The 20,697-nt window shown below is 53.9% G+C and overlaps 1 protein-coding gene across 3 annotated transcripts in view; it reads left to right on the top strand.

Moving 5' to 3' along the window:
* Positions 1 to 20,697, top strand: part of PLXNA4 (plexin A4) — a 627,343-nt gene that overhangs the window by 562,009 nt on the left and 44,637 nt on the right. For all 3 annotated transcript variants that reach the window (XM_060108908.1, XM_060108911.1, XM_060108910.1), the window contains exons 15-23: positions 453 to 589; positions 1,855 to 2,019; positions 4,489 to 4,582; positions 5,119 to 5,358; positions 6,014 to 6,160; positions 6,853 to 7,087; positions 9,847 to 9,989; positions 17,827 to 18,095; positions 20,594 to 20,660. In XM_060108908.1, coding sequence (XP_059964891.1) covers positions 453 to 589; positions 1,855 to 2,019; positions 4,489 to 4,582; positions 5,119 to 5,358; positions 6,014 to 6,160; positions 6,853 to 7,087; positions 9,847 to 9,989; positions 17,827 to 18,095; positions 20,594 to 20,660 — 1,497 coding nt within the window. The remainder of the gene's footprint in view (positions 1 to 452; positions 590 to 1,854; positions 2,020 to 4,488; positions 4,583 to 5,118; positions 5,359 to 6,013; positions 6,161 to 6,852; positions 7,088 to 9,846; positions 9,990 to 17,826; positions 18,096 to 20,593; positions 20,661 to 20,697) is intronic.

The raw sequence follows: 20,697 nt of genomic DNA, 5'->3' as shown, positions 1-20,697 counted from the left end.
TCTCTGGAGAGGCCCGTGGAAGGGGCAGCTTACCTTCCTGAAAGCGACCCTCACTGGAGACTGGAGAGGTGGTGGAGAACTCCAGCTCTGGAGTCAGTTCTCCGGCCGCTTCTTTGCTCTGTGACCTTGGAAACTTTACTTAACATCTCTGAACCTTGTCTTTACGATGGGTAATAATGCCTACCTTGTAGAACAGATAGGGCGATTTAAAAAAAATGTATATCGCACTAGAGATACACATAAAATATAAAGCCTGTCGCTTAAAAGGTCACTGCGTAGTAGCTAATGTGATTATGACTGTTCTTGGCGTAGAGGGGCACGTGCTCGCCCGTCCCCGCAGGCCGTGGTAAACTGAGCCTGCTCCCTGGGAGGCCGCCATGACTAAGGGTTCCAGAAGGCGAGTGGAATCCGGGAGTGGGGTGCTTCCTCAGGCCACATCCTTTCCTGCACAGACGCTGACTCTCTCAGACCTGAAGCCCAGCCGGGGGCCCATGTCCGGAGGCACACAGGTGACCATCACGGGCACCAACCTGAACGCGGGCAGCAACGTGGGGGTGATGTTTGGGAAGCAGCCCTGCCTCTTCCACAGGTAACTCACCTCAGGGCAGGCTCCAGGGTTCGCAGCCCAGAGGGTGGGCGGGGCTGACAGGCAGCAGACTTCCGGCTAACCTTCTGGAGGTGCCTGCCCCTCCCTGAGAAAGTGGCCATTCGCTTTGGGAGAGGACTTTCTGGGCATACTTGGCTGTGGCTCAGCCCGGGGACCTGCCAGGCACCTCTTCCTTGGAACGGCCCATCGTGCCGTTGCCCACCGTTTAGCCTTGGTGCCCGCGTACCACCCACTGTGCAGGACCCTAGGGTTCCACGGGACACAGTTTGGAATCTCGGGCCCCTTCCTCGTGGGTTAGCTCCTGGGCAGCTGCTGCAGAGCCAGCCGGGATTGCCGAGAGCTGGCTGAGGTTGAACCTCCAGGGGCAGCCGACTTTCCCTCCCCTGGTTCCACCATCCAGTCCCAGGAGAGCACACCATCCATGAGCCAGGAACCTGGGGCGGGGGTGAGGGTCGGGAGGGAGGGAGCCAAGAGGTGCACCTAATGCAGGACTAGAAGAGGTGTGGTTGGGGACATTCCCTGCGCCACTGGCATGAGGTTCTGCAGAGAGAGATTTTCCTGGGAGAGAGCTATGCCGAGGGCTGCAACAGATCTGAAGTCAGGCCAGGCCAGGCCTTGCCTGAGTGTTCAAGAAAAAACATGGCTCTGACACTTGCTAAAATGGTAAAGAAGAGCTTTTGCTCAGGACTATTGCAATAGGTGTCAGGACTGTTGCAGTGGAGAGAGAGATTGGGCTTGACTCCAGATACAGCAGACAGCTGGGGACTTACAGCCAAGGGGCAGAGCGAGGGAGGCAGTGGATGGAAAATTACTAAGAGGAAAGGAGCTTAGGAGGATTCTTGCTAAACCGACTTAACAGGACTCTTGCAGAAGGCAGTCAGGGTGACCAGACATCAAGGGTTAAGGAGGCGAGTTTGATTAGATACCAAAGGTACTCAGATATCGGGGAGCGGGGGGTTCTTGCCAAACTAAGTCAGCAGGATTCTTGCTAAAAATGGGGGTCGGCAAATCAAAGACAGGGCCTCAGGAAGAAGCCTAGGCAAAAAGGGGGCTCAGAGGAACCCGTCTACAATCTGGTCAAGGAGAGAGTCTTTGTCAGTCGTTCTCAGGGCTTTGTGTCGGGGCGCTGCTCCCCCACTGCCTCTGACGAGCCTGATGAACAGGGAGGGGCACGGGAGGGCCCCGACCCAGGACCACAGTGTCCCGCCCAACACCCAGGAGCCCAGCTCCCCATCTCCCTCCCGCAGGCGCTCTCCGTCCTACATCGTCTGCAACACCACGTCCTCAGATGAGGTGCTGGAAATGAAGGTGATGGTGCAGGTGGACAGGGCCAAGATCCACCAGGACCTGTTTTTCCAGTACGTGGAGGATCCTACCATCGTGCGGATCGAGCCCGAGTGGAGCATCATCAGGTAGGGCCTGCCCTGACCTTGGACTTCCCTCCTCGACCCTCAAAAGCCAAGGGGAGTTCTGGGGCCCAGTCCTGCCGTGGGGACTGATGAACTGGGGGTGGTGGTTCAGAGCACCCACCCAGGTCAGACCCTCCTGCCGGGGCTCCCTCCTTCCACCGAAAGCACTCTGAGCAGGACCCGGCCCTGGGGGCCGATTTGAGGATTGCTGGGCACATTAGGAGGCCAGAAGGTGCTACAGAGGGCATCCTGATGGCAAGGCCCCTGTTGATCATGGGGAAACTGCTGTATCAGGGGCCTCGAGGGGAGTGGACTTGGGGTCAGAAGGAGTGGGTGCGGCCCAGCTCCACTGCTTAGCACCCAAGTGACCTTAAACATTAGTTAACCTCCCCGGATCCAGGGTTTCTCACCAGTCAACTCCCTCGCGGGACACTGAGAGGGTTACGTGAGGTACAAACACCCAGTGCAGCGCCTGGCTCGTCTCCCCTCCCTCCTCACCCCCTCTGCCCCACCCCTACACATGCCCCGTCCTCAGCCCTCCCCACCGTCTGCTTCAGCTCTGGAGGATGGGTGGGGTCAGGAGAGGGGGCAGAGCATGATGTGGTCACCACAAGCTGAGATGGGGGTCAAGGACGAGTCCAGTCCGGAGAGCAAGCTTGTAAACCAGGGTCAGCAAACTCCAGCTGGGGGGCCAAATCTGGCCGTCCGTCTGCTTTCATAAATAAAGTTTTATTGGAACACGGCCATGCTCATCCAAATATGTTTTGTCTTTGCTGCTTTCTCACCACTGCAGCAGAGCTGAGTAACTGTGACAGACCATATGGCCCCAGTGAGCCTAAAATATTTACTGTCTGGCCCTTGACAGAAAGAGTTTGCCACCAGGCCATACACCCAAACAAAAGGCAGCCTTTGGGAGATGCAGCTTTGTCCTCAGCAGTTAGTCTCTAAGGCCCAAGCCTTATAAGCTTTAGCTGTGACCTGAAAGCAGAGAAATATAAGACAGAGAGGGGCAGAGAGCCTGTAAAAGCTAGTCCAGGATTTGCCCCCAGGGCCTGGTGAGTCCAGGAAGTCGGCACGGCCCCCTGTGCTTAGGCAAACTCTATGGCTCCCGAAGGCGTTCACAGCCTGGTTTAATTCAGTCCTTCCTTGTGTCACTGGCACAGAAATAGAGGTGTTGGCACTCGGCAGTCACCCCCAGTCACGCTCACATCAAGAGGGAGGCTGGAGGTGCGTTCTGAGTGGGCCGGGGCTCCAGCGGTTTCACTGCAGTTAACGGAGTCTGGGATGGGGTGGGGCTCTGCAGAAACGTGGCTTTACACTGCTTGCAACAGCCTGGGTTACTGATGAATGGCGATGGGTGTTGGGGGCGTTGGATAAACGTGTGTCGAATTGATGACCGAGAAGATCGGGAGATGGCTGGACACCAGAAGCTCATTCGCCAACACTCCCAGGGCCGAGAGACTCTCTGGGTTTCGAGGAAATCTTCCTGCATGTGCATACGTGGGGTGGGGATGTGCTTCAGAGGGGACCGCTGGAGGGCGAGAGGAAGGGAGGGCAGGAATGGCGTGTAAAGGGGGGCAGGTGGATAGAGGGGTAGAGATGAATGGGGCTGTCAAGGACTCTTTACCCACAAGCTTATAACCACTTACCTGTTTTAAATAGATTCTTCTCAGTGATACTCCCCTGATTGCAGATAACATAATTCATCACTTCCCTTTGAGTAGCCCCCAAGGAAGCTAGCCTCCATCCCATGCCAGCTTCTCAGTGGCCCTGAAGATAGGACAGTGGCGTCCAGGTTTCCATTGAAAAGCTACCCAAAGACGAGTCTCCTAATCGCTCGGCGTTAGCAGTCCTCTGGCTGACTCCCCAGGGTGTGAGAGTCCTGGAGCATTTCATATTTGCATTCTTACAGGAGGTTCCTGAGTGGCTGGGCCTTGGCCTTTCCCAAGTCCCAGCCGACTGAAGCCTCTAAGGTAGAAATTTGTGGTATGATTGTCCTGGGGGAGGAGGCTGTGCTCAGACTTCGGAGGGTCTGGTGGAGGGTGGTCTGGAGCGAGGCTTCCCTTAGGCCAGGGCCAGGGTGAAGAAAATTCCCTGAGACTGGGGAGGGCAGGGAAAGAGACGCTGGGAGACTGCAGAGAAGCAGCTGGCTCAGGTCAGGAGGCCTCGGGGGGCCAAGAGGGCCGTGCTACAGGCCCAGCCTCCGTAGAGTGTCCACGCTCCGAATGAGCTCAGTGCAGGATGGCCGCGGACATCTGGTCATCACTGTCTTCCCCTCGGCTGCTGAGAGCTCGTCCTTATTATCATGCAGTCAGCTTGTCATCTTGTCCCCGTGAATGTTATCCTGCCCCCCGGTTATCATTGTCTTCAATGCTGGAGTTCAGCCTGATAGATCATCATCATTGTCGTCATCAAGTACTGTTGCTATTCCTATCCCTGTGTTTACACGCCTCCTTCTTTCTTCCCCATCAGTGGGAACACACCCATCGCCGTGAGGGGGACTCACCTGGACCTCATACAGAACCCCCAGATCCGTGCCAAGCACGGAGGGAAGGAGCACATCAATGTGAGTCCGGGACTGGTGGGGCCCACGGGGGGCTGTCCACTCGTCGCGTGGCTGCCCTAAAGGGTGTGGGCTCTCCGAGGGCTCAGGCAGGCTCACCCCAGACACCGATGACCCATCGCGTGTGACGCCCCGGACACTGGGATGGCGGGATGGGGGAGCAGACATAGGCCATTTCTACACTCTGGGGTACAGGCATGCAGGAGCAATCTCTTCTGGGTTTCTGGGGTTTCTTATTCTTAATAAGGGATGGAAGACCTTTATTCTTCCATCCTCTGACCCCCAGTGCCATAGAGATAGCTTAGAGATACCCTAGTGCCTGCCATGGGCAGGGCAGAGGTAGGTGTCAGCTGCAGAGCTTGTCCTTGAGTGCCCAGGTTGTGTGGTCCTGACTCCACTGGAGCTGTGGGGATTCACCCATGACTGTCCCGTGTCAACACCACGCTGTACGACGGCACCGAGGGAGAGCCGGCGGGTGTCTGGGGCTGCAGGTGTGCGGAGACATGCCACATAGTCCTCCCTGTCCGGCTCCACCCCAGCTCTGCGAGGTTCTGAACGCTACTGAGATGACCTGCCAGGCTCCTGCCCTCGCTCTGGGGCCCGACCACCAGTCTGACCTGACGGAGAGGCCCGAGGAGTTTGGCTTCATCCTGGACAACGTCCAGTCCCTGCTAATCCTTAACAAGACCAACTTCACCTACTACCCCAATCCTGTGTTTGAGGCCTTCGGTCCCTCAGGAATCCTGGAGCTCAAGCCCGGCACACCCATCATCCTAAAGGTAGAGTGAGATGGGAGGAAGGAGGCCGCTGTATGCAAGGGGAGGCTTTCCAAGTCACAGAAGGAGGCCACAAGTCATGGGCTTCTGCCAGATCTTGTGGCCGGTGTCATTAGCTAGCAGAGGTTGTGTTATAGCCCAGACTATGGTAAATGTGCTCTTTGAGTTTGTATTGAGAGGTGCACTCTCTTTAGGGGCCACAGAAACCTGGTCAAGGCAGCTGGATCCACCCTGGCCATCTGACTCCCAGCTCTGGCCCCTGAGTCCAGGACTTGGGAGGTCAAAGGCTCATACTGCTTCCTCCTGTGCAGCCCTTTGCAAACCACCTTACAGGGCTGCTTTGGAGCATGGGTAGCAAATTAATTTTAACTCATGACAATTTGAAGCAACTGGTAGTGACTGATTACAGCTCTGTGTTGAGAAGGATTCTGAAGCTGCATTTGGGACAAGCTGAAAAGAGTGCCTTGATTATTGATTTCCCACTGAGGAAGGGGGAATAGTAGTATAGGTGTTGTGAATTTTTTGGACTTATTAGGGAAGGTGGCCTCTCCACCAGCTCCCCAGAAGGATGGGACCTCCAGGTGGGAGGACATGTCAGCCAGCCAGTAGCTGTGCTCCTGACTCTGGGGTGGGCACTTCGGCTTTCCTGTCCATGCAGGGCAAGAACCTGATCCCGCCTGTGGCTGGGGGCAATGTAAAGCTGAACTACACCGTGCTGGTCGGGGAGAAGCCATGCACCGTCACAGTGTCGGATGTGCAGCTGCTCTGCGAGTCCCCCAACCTCATAGGCCGGCACAAAGTGATGGTGAGGCTGGCGGGACTCCACCCTGGATGGGCAGGCACTATGGATGCGGTGGGGTGAGCGGTCCAGCTCCATCCTGGGCCACCAGGGCTTTCTGGGAGGGGATTCTGGCCTTCTTGAACTTTCCTCCTGGCTCTCCCACACTCCCAGTTCCTTCTCCTCGTCCCACTTCAGACTTCTTTCTTCCGCATTGTCATTCTTTCCATACTGGCTGGTGCTACAGGAAGGGCAATGCGAAACAGCATTCAGTGATGTGCTGTATCACCTGTTAGAGGCAAGAGACCCTTCCAGGAGAGGACCATCGTTGACCCGGGCAGGACATAATATCACGTCCTGTGCCTTTGTCATCTGTCCTCACAATGGGATGAGTCTTCGGGGATCCAGACTTTGATGGCACGTAGGCTTTCTTAGATCCCAGTTGAGTGCTGTTTCCTCATGAAGACAGCCGAGTTCACTCCCGAATAATATAATGTGTGGTTTTCCCAGTTGTGGGGGTGGCCTGCGCTGAGCTGTTCACCCCCAGTCCCTCCACCCCAGGTGCCCTCTCGTCTGCTTTTACAGCCAGTGATGACTCTCCTCCCTGGAGCCATTTCCCTCACGCGACCCTGGTCACCAGCTCACCGGTGGCTTGGGACCCTTGCCTAGGATGTTCTGTGCCCACACCCAGCTCCGTCTCCCCCCGTGTGTCCCCCCAGGCCCGAGTCGGTGGCATGGAGTACTCCCCGGGGATGGTGTACATTGCCCCGGACAGCCCGCTCAGCCTGCCCGCCATCGTTAGCATCGCCGTGGCCGGCGGCCTCCTCATCATCTTCATCGTGGCCGTTCTCATCGCCTACAAACGCAAGTCCCGGGAGAGCGACCTCACGCTGAAGCGGTTGCAGATGCAGATGGACAACCTGGAGTCCCGCGTGGCCCTGGAGTGCAAAGAAGGTCCGTAGTGGCGGGGGGCTGGGCGCGCGCGTGCGTGTGCGTGCGAGCGCGTGCATCTCAAACACCCGCAGCGGTGGGCGCCGCTGGGCCTGCGTCTCCCGCCTCCAGAATCTCTACCTCAAGTCAGGCCGGGATCATTTCAGACCCCACTAGAGCCGTGTCCAGCCCAGGATCCCGGCCGGGTGAGTTTTGTCCTCTCCTCTGGGGGAGACCCGGAGGTGCCCTTCCATGACGCACTCAAGCAGTCTTCAGCTCTCTTCTTTCAGAAGGAAGGTGAGGCTGGAGGGCTGATCTGAGACTTAGAGGAAAGAGCGTTTCACAGCTTGTATTTTAAAAAATTACCAACACCACCATGAAGTGAAATCAGCCGCACTAAATCCAAGAAGGAAATGTAGAAGTCAGACTCTTGTCACCCCCAGGATATCATTCGTGAGTCACCCTGGGAGGGTCTGAGCTGATTCTTTGTGTAGATTCACACGCGGCGTAATCAGCCTGTACCTGGGGCTCCGGCGTTCCCACCAGGGAGGCCGTGGCTCTCTAATGGGGCAGCGGGTCCCTTCCATCCTCTCTCCACATTCTCAGCTGTCAACACAGCATCGCCTTGTGGGACTGTTAATTACTGCCTTTTATTATATTTACGCTGCTTAATTTTTTTCTCTGCAATGTACTCTTCCCTCTAATTAGGTGTAGTGATTAGAATCTCTTTTATGTGCCAGGCGTGAAGCCTTGAATGTCGGAGGCGCTCAGTGACTTGAAGGAAAGCTGCAGACCTATAAAAAGCTAGCTCCCTCCTTTTCCTCCCCGCCAGCTGAGCACCCCAACTGGGAGGGGGCGGCGGGGGCAGTTTGAAGCCAGGTTCCTCTTGGAACGTTCCAGAGAAGAAGGAATTAGCAGTCACAAAGGGAGTCCTGACTCGGGGACACCAGGGGAGGGCCTTGGCTTCTAGCTCAGGAGAGGCTGTCTCACGTGGGTGGGAAGAGAGATGATAGAGCAAAGGATACGTAGGATTCGCCTTGAAAGTGTTTTCCAGAGGCGCCCAGAGCTGGCTCTTGAACGCTGAAAGGGCAGCCTGGGTCCAGGGAAGGTGACTTCCCGAAGCCTTGATGGTGAGTCAGGCCGTCAGCCACATACAGACTCGGAAGAGGCCCAGCCTGGCCCCCTCACAAGGCCCGACCTTTGGATGTATAAATACACACACACATGCGTGCACACGTGCCCACAGACACTGACACACACTCAGGTGGTCACTCATGCCCTCACACTCACCTTTGCACGCATGCCCGTGCACACATTCCCACAAACACACACGCACGTGTGTTTCTCACTCAGCACACACGAGTTCTCATCAGGGTTTTTGGTGACGGCACATGCCAGAAAGGCTCACTGACTCCCCTTTCACACATATTGGTGTAGGTTCCACTCAGATGTGTTAGGGTTACTCTACCTTCGGAGTCACTTTTCTTGACAAGGTCCCCCCGCTTCAGTGTGAGCAGAGATGCAGAAAGAGAGCAGCACAGGGGGTTCTGCAGCAGTCTCTCCAGGGGTGCCGGCGCCATCCCCACTGTCAAACCAGAAGCCCTGGTACCCTCAAGGCCCGGAGACCCAGGGTCCCCATGCAGGACGTCAGCACCGCAGGGTGTGGTGGGGTCCTGCCAACAGCAGCTGGGCGGCCGCGTTGTGGTCGTGTCTTCAGCAGAGACCACTGGGTGCAGGGCTGGCTTTTCGAGGGCCCTGGAGCTACATTGGGCTTGTGAATTTCTTCTGAGCCCACAAAGTAGTTTTTCCCTATTCTTGTCTATGTAAATAGAAAGAAGTATTGTTTAGTCAATATCCACTGGCTGTTCTTTGCCGGCATGTATTAATCCATCTTGTGTGTGTGTGTGTTTGCTTGTGTGTGTGCTTGCATGCATGTGTGTACATGTGCACTTGCACGTGCTAAGGGAAAGAATGGGAGAAGGAAGGGCTGAGCACATTACCTCTGACAACCTCCCAGGGTGGAGGGCTGTACCCAGAACAGAGAGTGATCACACGGCTGTGTAACAGTGGGTCCGTGTGTGGAACTTTCTCGAGGGTGGGGGGCTGGTCTTGCAGCTTCGTGACCATGCCGGAGGCCTGGGCTGTCTCTGCAGACAGCGGTACCTATATGCAGATCATAATTCACCATTGAGTAGCATGACCTTGAGAAAGGAAGGACAAAGAGACACCCTGTATTTATCCGGAGGGATATGTATCAGTGGGGCAAGAGCCTTCATCTGGCCCCATTTGGTGGTTTGATGGCTCCGGTAAGCTGCGTGGCCAAGAACTGGGACTTCAGAAGAAATAGTTCTTAACTCCTATAAGGAAACCCACTGTAAAACACAGAATCTGAAACAGACTCTCCATCACTGGAACCGCCCCCTTCACTCCCTGTGTCCTTCGATATCACCCCTAACCCCCAGCATATTTTGCAAGCCATAGCCCTCATCTTCAGAGGGGGAGGCCCTCCTGGCCCCAGCAGCAGCTCAGATCTGTGGACAGCCTGCCCCCCATTCATGTTTTGGAAGGGATTTGGCCCAAGACAAGCTTCCTTGTGCTGCATCTTTCTCCCATACCTATATCGTTCACCTCAGCTACGTAAAACGTCCCCCTCCTCCTCATTCCTGCACTACTTTGGTCCATTGTGCAGGTCTCCGGGGCCCTGGGAGAGGGTTCTGAGTGTTCCGAGGCAGCGTAGCTCTTGGGCCCCATCCAGCAGTCTCACGGGCTTGTCTTTGTGCCAGCCTTTGCCGAACTGCAGACGGACATCCACGAGTTGACCAGTGACCTGGACGGAGCCGGGATTCCCTTCCTGGACTACAGAACCTACACTATGCGAGTGCTGTTCCCGGGAATTGAAGACCACCCTGTCCTCCGGGACCTCGAGGTGAGAAGCAGTTACTGTGGCCGAGTCCTTTGCCATTGCAGTGTCAGTGCAGAGAGAGACAGTGGTGACCAAGTCTAGCCGCCTCATTCAGAGGAGGGTCAGCTGAGGCCAGGGAGGGGACGGGACTTGCCCAAGGGGGGGCGCCAGTGTGCCCCGCCGTTGGTGCCAGCCTGTCCTTCGGGAGGAAAGGGAACCCAGAGCAGAGGTGGGAGTAGGGCTTTGGGTCTTCGGGGGTCATAAATCCCTTGAGAACTGGATGGAAGCCGAAGACCCTCTCCTCAGAAAAACCGTCCACAGACACAGAAACGGGAAATTTGGCAAAGAATGTAGGAAGTTCACGGACCCTTGTTGAAGAAACCACAATATAAGGGGTTTCACCGCTTAGTTGGTGCTCAGTAAATAAATTTGGGAAAGATAAGGGCTGCGCTCAGGAGGAAGGTGGGAATGTGAATGATAAGAACACCACTGCCTTTGTACCAGCAGGGACCTCATCTTGTGAACATTTTATCCCACTTAGTGTCTAGCATAGTGTCTGGCTTAAGCATATATTCATATTATGCTTTGTTCTGAAAGGGATTTGGAATGACTTATAAATACCAGAGAAATGCGAAAAATATAAATGAGGAAACCAGGGCACAATAATAATCATAAGGAATAATTACCCTGAGTTGACTGCTGACTAACATCCTGGTCCAGTTTTCAGTACTTTACACGTGTGCATTGGTTTAACCTCCCAAGAGCCCTCCAAAGCAGGTACACCCATTTCACAGGTGAAAATACTAAGGCCACACAACTGGGAGGGAGTGGGGCAGGGATCTGAGTCCAGCAGGGAGACTCCAGAGTTTGTATTCCTAAGGACAAGCCTGTGCACGTGACTTCTGAGGGGCTGTGTCCGTGTCATGCCCTACGGCTCTGGAGACTTATTTGGATGGATCAAAAATCTTTGGCCAACACACCACGTAAAATAAGACTGATTCCATATTTATATTGTCCGTAACATAGAAACAGACCTGTCACTCCGGATTTGCACAGTTAAGCAGGTACTGACCCCCTGGGAATGTCTGCATGGGTTCTCCAAGGGGACGTAGAGGCTGTGTCCCTCTGCAGGAAATGCAGCAAGTCCCCAGGGCCCTTGCCCCCCCCCCCCCACATTTCTCCAACTTGATTGTGGAATGAAGAGTGTGTGTGTGTGTGTGTGTGTGTGTCTGTGTGTGTGATTTTTGTGTAGACTGTGCATACCTTATTTATCTTTGTAATTCTGGCTTCCAGCAGAGTGCTTGGCACATAGTAGGTATGCAGGAAGTGTTGAATGATTTGAATAAATGAATGTCTGTGTGTCTGCCTGAATTAGGGTGGAAATGGCAGTCCTAGGAAGGGAAGTTGTGTTTAAACATCCCCACACCCCTCAAAATAAGAATTCAACTAGGATGAGTATGTAAAGTTATTCTCTCTTTTTCATTAGCTCAAAATTCCAAATAGATTTGCTTTAATCATTTAACCTCTTTTTTTTAACATCTTTGTTGGAGTATAATTGCTTTACAGTGGTGTGTTAGTTTCTGCTGTATAACAAAGTGAATCAGCTATACGTACACATATATCCCCATATCTCCTCCCTCTTGCGTCTCCCTCCCACCCTCCCTATCCCACCCCTCTAGGTGGTCACAAAGCACCGAACTGATCTCCCTGTGCTATGCGGCTGCTTCCCACTAGCTATCTATTTTACATTTGGTCATGTATATATGTCCATAAGCATTTAACTTTTAAATCAGCTTTTCTGAGACCATTTCCAAGCTGGCATCCCTGTAGGGCAGCCCGAATACTTTGGAGCGGGCTGGGAGACAGCCTTCTCCCACACAAGGTGTTTTCTTGATGGACACACACACACTCCACACTGCTTTCCCAACCAGTCCTATGGCCCATATCGTAAATCATGCTACGTCCTATCGTATGGTCTTGTTTCTCATTTGATCCCGTTTATCTTATGGCTTTCCCACCTGCCCTTGCATCTCTGTAGATGTTTAGATTCTCAGGCCTGACTTGGCACCGATGGAGCACACGCCCAAGGGCAGTGCACTCGCAAGGGCTGTCCAGGGCGGTGGAGGGGAGCTCCAGGGCTCATCCTCCCACAGGATGCTGTGGGAAGGTGCAGGTTGAACACGGCACCGCTCCAGACGGCACCGACCATGTGCAGCATTTCCTGGACGCGTGCAGTGCACGACCTGCCTCCCTGTCTCTAGCAGCCCTCTTTGCCCGAGACCAGCATCCTAATGATTCCCTCTCACTGCCTTTCTGAACTGTACCAGGCCCCTTGCTGAAAGCTGGTGGCATCCCTACCCAGCGGCACTTCCCCGGGCCTTTCCTCTAGGGCTAGTTTTCTGAGAGAAACTGCTGCCCAACTCCTAGCCTTAATCCTCAGCAAGGTGCACAGCCCAGGAGCCCTGCCCAGCAAGCTGGGCTCAAAAGACAGAAGCCCTGGGCACCCTCAGAGCGCTGCTCGGAGCCAGCTCCCTCCTCCACTGTGTGCTGCCCTGGCCCTGCTGCCTTGTTCCCAGGCCTCTGAGGCCTCCCTCACCAGAGGCTTCTGGGGCTGCAGAGTGAACTGCAGCAGACTCCTACCCCTGCCCAGAAAGCTTCAGGAGCCCTTGTTAGGTATGGTCCAGAGACCCACAGTGTCTTCACTTCACAGGGACACCGCCCACCCCGCAGGCTGGACACACACTCACCAGGGCACGTCCAGAGCTGCACCACCAGGAGTCTCTGACGCCCCTTCCCCGCCCATCGGTCAGGGGCTGTGGGATGAACTCAGCCTTTGGAGGGCTGCCCAAGAAAGCCTCTGAGAATTGGGGCTGCTGGGTTCTGATGATCACCTGACCAGCCTGTATGACTCCCCAGATGCTCCCTGGGTGGACGCCTCACCTATGCCCGAGACTGTTCCCACGGCCCCCGTTACAAGTCACATCACGTCCTACCATGACCTTATTCCTCATCTGGCACGTTAAAATTTCCCCTCAAACCTGAGGCTTCTCTCTTGTCCTTGCCTTTATCACAAGGGGAGACTTTCTCATCCCATCCTCCTGCTCAGGATGGAGTTAACAGTCAGCTTCACCGATTTCCCTGAGTTGGAGACCACGAGATGGCTAATTGTCAGGCACGGGCTCTGAATCAAGCAGGTCACACAGATTTTTTTAAGTTCTGGTAAAATATATATAACATAAAATTTACCGTTTCAGCTGTTTTTAAGTGTACAGTTCAGTGGCATTCAGTTCACGCACATTACTGTCCGTCACTACAGTCCATCTCCAGAACTCTTCCATCTTCCCCAGCTGAAACTCTGTACCCAATGAACAATAACTCCCCATTCCCCCTCCCCTGCAGCCCCTGGCAACCACCATTCTACTTTCTGTGTCTGTGAACTTGGCTAATCTGGGTACCTCACATAGGTGGAATCATACAGTATTTGGACCTTTGTGACTGGTTTATTTCACTTAGTAAAATGTTTTCAAGGTTCATCCTTGTTGTACCATGTGACAGAATTTCTTTCCTTTTAAGACTGAATAATAGCCCCTTGTGTGTATAGACCACATTTTATTTATCCATTCATCTGTCTATGGATACTTGGGCTGCTTCCACCTTTTGGCTAGTGTGATAATGCAGCTATGAACATGGGCGTACAAATATCTGTTTGAGCTCCTGCTTCCATCTTTTGGGGTATATACCTACAATATAAGACTTTTTCATTTCCATTGAACTCATTAATTTCTTACAGACAGAAATCAACTTTTACTGTTCCACATTAGCTTGGGACTATGTGAGATCCAGCCTCCTATGTAAGATCCAGAGATCTTGTGTGGATAGTTCTTTTCTTATGTGTTTCCAACCTCTCCCTGCCATGGGAATAGTTTCTCTCTATTGGTTTTCTGGGTTTGGAAACATTGCTAGGGAAGCCATTGACTAATCTAAAGCAGGGTTTGCACCTTTTCAGGCACTGGGATGGGCATGGTAGGTGCGTGTGAAGAAGATGGGGTCCTCTGGCTTTAGGCTGTCCTGGAGGTTAGGCCACCAGGCCTCTCTTCTGTGACCATCTGGTGCAGTCTGGGCATTTGGGTGAGGGGTTGCCCAGGCACTGATCACACACCAGTCCTTCCAAGACAGAGAGAAACAGTAACCACACACCTCATTTTCTACCTATATCATTGCCTCCTAAACTCTAACCTATTGGGTTACAATGAAAATTTACTATCCAGTTTTATACTCGCAGACTTCAGCTAAATTATCAAACCGTCTGGTGAATAAAGAAAGTCTTGTTTCAGGGTGCCATCTGCTTAGGGAGTAGGGGTGGCAAGTTACAAAAGGGAACTGTTCTGGATACTCTCTATCAAGACACTTCACTCCATCTCCTCTTCCTAAAAGGGGGAGAAAATGCCTACTTTCCACACCCAGACACTGTGCCAATGCATTAGGTACCTTGGAAACTCTGGGGCAAAAGGGATCAGTGAAAACAGCCAATGGAGGAGTGGCAGGTAATAAAACTCCTGCTGTTTAAGTGCGCTCTGTGTGTGCCAGGCACTTTACATACATTATCTTATTTAATGTTCTTAAAACATTATGACATAGGCACTCATATTCTCATTTTATAGATGAGGTAATAGAACCCGGAGGTGACAGAGCTTTCCTCCATGTACGAGTCTGTTAGTCTCTGATTCCAAAACCCATGCTGCTACAGGGATGCTCTTTCCCTGCAGGTAGCTTTCCTAAACCTTCCTTCCCAGGGCCCTGAGCCTTGCTGCCCAGAAGGACGTGCAACCAGGCCAGGGAGTCCAGAGCACAACCTCCTCCTCCTCTCCAGGTGTCACAAGCCAAGCCTGCACTTGGCTCCCCTGCCCTCGATGGATGGCCACCTGAGCTCCAGGAGGCCCTGCACGGGGCGCTGCAGGGACTCAGAGCTGGCTTCCAGTCACCTCCCAGGCCCAGGGGTAGGCGAGACAGGCCAAGGATGCGGAGGATGGACGGGCGCTCAGGAGCCAAGCAAGCTGGGGTTTGGCCATCCAGCCCCACCCTCCACCAGCTGGCTGGCCTTGGGAAGCCACAGTAGCTTCCCTGAGAGGCTGTTAAAAGAGGGTCACGAGACGGCTTCATTGGACCAATGTGTACAGTGCGCCAAGACTGTCATTTGCCCGTGGCGGGAGCCCAGGAAGTGGCATTGTCTCTTATCATCAGGACAAATCAGAGAAGTGTCTTCTGAGAGGTCTGAAGGAGAGGGGAAGTAGAACGTGTACGCCTGCGTGGGAGGGGCTGTCTCGGAGTGGGGGGCTGGGCAGTAGGAGACAGACGTCTGGGCAGGTTGAGGCCCCGCGCAGTGGCACAGTGAGCTGGCCACGTCTCCCTTGCTCTTCCCTCAAGAGCCGCCGTGGAGTGGGGGACTAGGGGGGCCAGGCAGGAGGGAAGCCAAAGCTGGAGACCTTGGGGAACCAGAGGGTCGCCAGGAGGGGCTGTGCTGAGAGCCAGGAGGAATCGCAGGTGGCCTGGCCGGCACCACCCTGGCTCTGGTGAGCTCTGCTCTCTCCTGAGAACTGCCTGGAGAGGTACCAGCCTTCCGTGTACCAGCACAGCTGTGTACCAGCACAGCGGCACAGGAACCGCGGACGGACCTGTTTTGGAAACACGCGTGTTCCTGACCTGTGGGGGCTGCTGGTGCCAGGCAGCGGGGGTTCGATGTGAGTGCCTCTCTGGAGAGTTCAGGGGTCCCCCCACCGAAGGGGCCTTGAGACTGTTGGCTGACCGTCGGAGGGCAGGGCCTGGGTCTGCCTGGACTCTGCTGCAGCCAGCGCCTTGCCCCGAGCCCGGAACACAGGCTGGCACCGTACATGAGTGGCATGGACTTTCCGGCTCTGCATCTTCTGGCTTCGTGGGCCTTGGCAAACAGGGTTTCTCTGGCAACTTCCATCCTCCCCAGTTTAAAACCTTTAGAGTGAAGCAGGATGAAATTGCTGCCATTCCATAACTGGACTGTGATGGTGCTGAGGCTTTTCACACACCTCGTTCCGTGCTCTCAGGAGTCCCGGGAGGGGGCAGGACACGGTGCCAGCTGCCCAGATCATGGCCCGGCTCTGACACTTCTCTTGGGATCTGGGGAAAGTTCCTTATCCTCGTGGGACCCTGGGGTAATAATGGCACCTACCTCGTAGGCTGTTGGGTGGATTACACGGGTCAGTATTTCTAAAGCATGTGGAGCTGTGCTTGGCATAGAGTAAGGTCTGTATACGTATTAGCTGCAGTACCTTCATGTTGATAAAGGAACTGAGTCTCCTAAGGGTCCTGCAACTCACAAACAACTGTGATGAAGTTAATGCAAGCTCAACGGGCTCTGAAACTGTGTTCTTTACTGCTCCATACGGGGCACTCCTTCCCAAGGACCTGGTGCATTTACCCTCCCTGCCCCCACCAAGGGGGACACATCCCTCAAGATGAGGCTTCGATGGCACCTCCTTTGGACGCCCCCCCTCCTCCAGCATGCCACTTCCCACCAGATGCCCTACTCCGTGTTCTCAGAGGGCCTTCCCTCTAGGGCAGAGGCTGTGCTTCATTTTTTAAGTGAACTTTTTGTTTTAATGGAAGTATACAGACAGAGCAATGCACAAATTATCAGAACACAGCTCAGCGCATTTTCCCCGTGTGAACACAGCCGTTAAGCCAGCACACAGATCGAGAAGCAGAACATTACCAGCCTCCCAAAGTCCCCCCGTGCCCCTTTCCAGTCACAGCCGCCCCCAGAAAACCCTTTTTTTCCCATTATTGATGAATTTTAATTGTTTTTCTTAAATCTGGATTTAAATGGTATTGTCCAGTATGCTCTCTATTGTGCCTGGCTTTTTTCTTTCAATATGTTTGCAAGATTCATCCCTGTTATTGTGAGTAGCAGTGGGTCCTCCATCCCTGTTGCTGTGAACTGCACTGCAGTTCCTGGAGCCCCCCTATTGTTCCTGGACCTGTGGTTGTTTCCCATCTGGGGCATGACGCATGGTGCCGCCGTACCTATTCTCGTGCATCTCAGAGACACATCCTCCATGCATAGCTCGGTCGCTGGCTCGTGTTTGCTGAGTGGATGGTACACCCTTGCACCCTTGCATGGACCTCCCAGTGAACAGAAGATGCAGGCAGGAAGACAAAACCTTCTTCCTCCCCTTTCCCTGCATGGAGCAGGGTCTCAAAAGGAATCCCTAAGAAAACATCAGATGCTAGAGTTAGGGAGTGCCTGAGAGGCTCTTGGGCTTAAGCTTTCCCTTTTTGCAGGTGAATGAACTTGGGCCCCCAGAGAAGTAAAGGGACTTGTCCAAGCTTATATGGCATGGGGATGTCGGAGCCCACGTGGAACCCAGAAGTCCTGACTCTGAGGCCACTGGTCTGTCAACAGGACCCCCAGGGCCAGAGACAGGTCAGCATTAGGTTAGCCAGAGGCCCAGGTTTGGTGATCCCCCAGCAAGGGTGTCACTCACAGCAGCCCCGACCTCCTGGAGTCCCTACTTGGGACTATGATGGTGGTCTCCAGTGGCGTGGCGTCCCCTTGTCAACGCCATGCTAATGATGACGTTCTCTCTGTCTGTAGAGACAGTGACCTGCCTCGTGGGCTGTGATGGAGGTTAGGTAGACACCAAATGTGGCACCTGGCTCTAGATAAGGACTTGGTGGCATCAGCCAGGTGGCCTGTCGTGGGTGAATGGGAGGGTGGGAGGGTCAACAGTGTGCACGGCCCACCCGGTGGGGTGTCTCTGGGGCCCCACCAGCCTCGCCCCTCTCGGGCGGCAATCAAGACCCCCGCACCCCGGGGTCTCCCCCGCAGGTCCCAGGCTACCGGCAGGAGCGCGTGGAGAAAGGCCTGAAGCTCTTCGCTCAGCTCATCAACAACAAGGTGTTCCTGCTGTCCTTCATCCGCACGCTGGAGTCTCAGCGCAGCTTCTCCATGCGTGACCGCGGCAATGTGGCCTCGCTCATCATGACGGTGCTGCAGAGCAAGCTGGAGTACGCCACTGACGTGCTGAAGCAGCTGCTGGCTGACCTCATAGACAAGAACCTGGAGAGCAAGAACCATCCCAAGCTGCTGCTCAGGAGGTAGGGGTGCGGCCCCGGGGGCCCCGACCCAGCCCAGCACACCGGCCTGGCCCTCCTGCCCTTGGAGACCAGGGCAGGGCTCCCAGGAGCAGCCAAGCCCCCCAAGGTCAGGTACTGACCTGGCCAGAGGCCAGGGTGCACCGCATGCCCTCTTAGAAGAACCTGTCCATCATGTTGGTGCCTCTGACTCAACCACGGCCCATCTGCTCACCCCGTGGTTTTTCTTCTGCCCCTAAATCCACTTTCCATTCTCCTCCTTCCGCTCTAACCCTCCCCTGATTTGACCCTCTCTGTCAGAGGTTTTCTCTTGGGCACTCTTCAGAGGCCATCTTTCCATCCCCTCACCTTATCTAAGTCAGAGCTTGAATCAGGAGAGATACCTCAGGGCCCCTCTGGGAACCCACCTCAGCATCTCAAGTTGGGAAACTTCAGCCCCTGCACCTCTCACTGCTGTCCGGTAACAGGAACAGAAGCATCACCTGAGAGGTTGTTGGAAAGGCAGAATCTCAGGTGCCACCCGACACCTACTAGATCAGAATCAGCGTTTTAGCGAGAAACCTAGGGGATCTGAATGTGTAGTAAAGTTTGAAAAGCACTGGTCCAGTCTGTGTTTGAATTAGAGGTCTTTAGCGGCAACTTGCCTGATGCAACACAGCAAGTATTTCCTGGCCCCTGCTATGGGCTCTGCCCGGGTCCAGGGTCCACCTCTCAACACTGTGGGATGCCTCATCCTCGACACTGTTGAAATCTGCACGGTCACGTGTGCAGACATAGCCATATCCCGTGGCTTTGCCTTATAGGAAATCGAGACCCTCTGCCTCTATCTGTGCTGCCATTCAAACTGTTCATGCACTTGAAGGCCATTTCTTCTCCAGGCTGTTACTCCAAAGCCTTTAGCCTTCGAAGAGATGAAGTTGGAAAACTCCCCCATCAGGCCATCACCTCCAACCCTCTGCCTGGACCACCCCATTTACCGTTTGCCTCTGCCTGTCCCCTGCCCTCCATCCTTGGTCTCTGAGTCTGAGGTAGGGCCTCCTGCTTGGTCCAGTGAGTAGACTTGGCTTTCTGAAGTGTTTACTTCAGGCTTTTTCCTGGTGCCATGGGCACTGGCCTGCACAGCTGCAAAAGGCTGCTACATATAGGAGCAATCATACGGCTTTGGAAACACCAAGGTAGATCATTCTGATTTTTGTTTTACTTTCCCCATGCAGCCACCCACCGGCATAATTCTAGGGTTGCCACCACCTGCCAGAACTCCCACCGACAGTTTCCCGGCGTGGTCTCGCTCTGTTTCTGTGTGTCCCCTCCTCTTGTCTTCCGTTTGCTCTCTCCCGGTTGCCCTCTCTCTCTTCTGCTCTCCTCTGTCTCCTTTTCTTCTTCTTGCCCTTGGCTGCCCCCCTCCTTTCAATAGTCTTCCTTCTTTTCTCAGCTTCATTTTGTGCTGGCAGCTGCCCAGCTGCATTGGGATTTTAGTTAGTAGTATCTTCTGGCAACTGCCACTTTCAACTCTATCCAGACGTACCGGGATGGGTGCTTTCTCTCGGGAGCTGGCCACACTCTTACCGCAAGTTTGAATGTAGTTTTTTTCTAAATGCACGCAACCAAACGTGTCCTTTGGTTCATAATGCTGCTGTGGTGTTTTCACTTCCAAAGTAAAAGAATAAATAGGTTTGGGTAGCAGCATGAAAGATGCAAATTAGACTCAAGAATGAACTCCCTGTCATTGCAAATAAAACACTAGAAACGTTCCCAGGAGAAGTTCCAAAGTGCATGGAAGCCTTTTAAATAGGACAATTTGGGCATCTGTTGGAATGAGCTGGATATCCAGCTGCATGATACTACCTACTCTGGGAGTCTTTAGCTTAGGGGATGGGCTCAGTCTAGTCTATCTGACCTTTCTCCATGACCCTCTTCCCCTGCCACCTTCTTTTCTATCCCTTGCCAAATGAGTATCTCCCAGATTTTTTTTTCGTTTCTTACCCCAAGGAACACACCTATCCTATAAAGTTCTCTAAGGCTATCACCAATGTGGTAGCTATGAGCCACATGTGACTATTTAAATCTAAGTTAATTTAAAGTAAATAAAATAAAAAATTCAGCTCCTCAGATGCACTAGCCGCATTTCAAGTGCTCAGTAGGCCTCTGTGGCTGCTGGCTACCATGTTGGACAGCACAAAGTGCTATTGGGCTATTTCATCAACCCCGAAAGTGCCATTGGACAATTGGACAGTGCTGCTCTAACGCATTCTCACAGAAACTCACCCGGGAGCCTGCTCACAGAAGGTCATCTCCCCGCTTGGTAGGCAAAGCTTGTCTTATCATTATGGTGTGTCTAGGAGTCCAAGTAACTCAGGTATCCCTTAGGGTCTTAAGATTTGGCCTGAAAGCCTTAACCAGCAAGAGCCATGCAGATCCCCCTGCCCTCCCAGCCCCTGAAGTCTGACCAGCTGCCTCTGTCTTTGTCTTGCTCCGCTGGGTCCCTCTGTGACTGGTGCCAGGACTGAGTCGGTGGCTGAGAAGATGTTGACCAATTGGTTTACTTTCCTGCTCTACAAGTTCCTCAAGGTATGATTGGATTCTGGGGGCTCTCTGGGCCTACCTC

The sequence above is a fragment of the Mesoplodon densirostris genome, chromosome 9 (assembly GCF_025265405.1).
Source record: "Mesoplodon densirostris isolate mMesDen1 chromosome 9, mMesDen1 primary haplotype, whole genome shotgun sequence".
Taxonomy (NCBI): Eukaryota; Metazoa; Chordata; class Mammalia; order Artiodactyla; family Ziphiidae; genus Mesoplodon; species Mesoplodon densirostris.
This window is presented reverse-complemented; position numbering and strand designations above follow the sequence as displayed.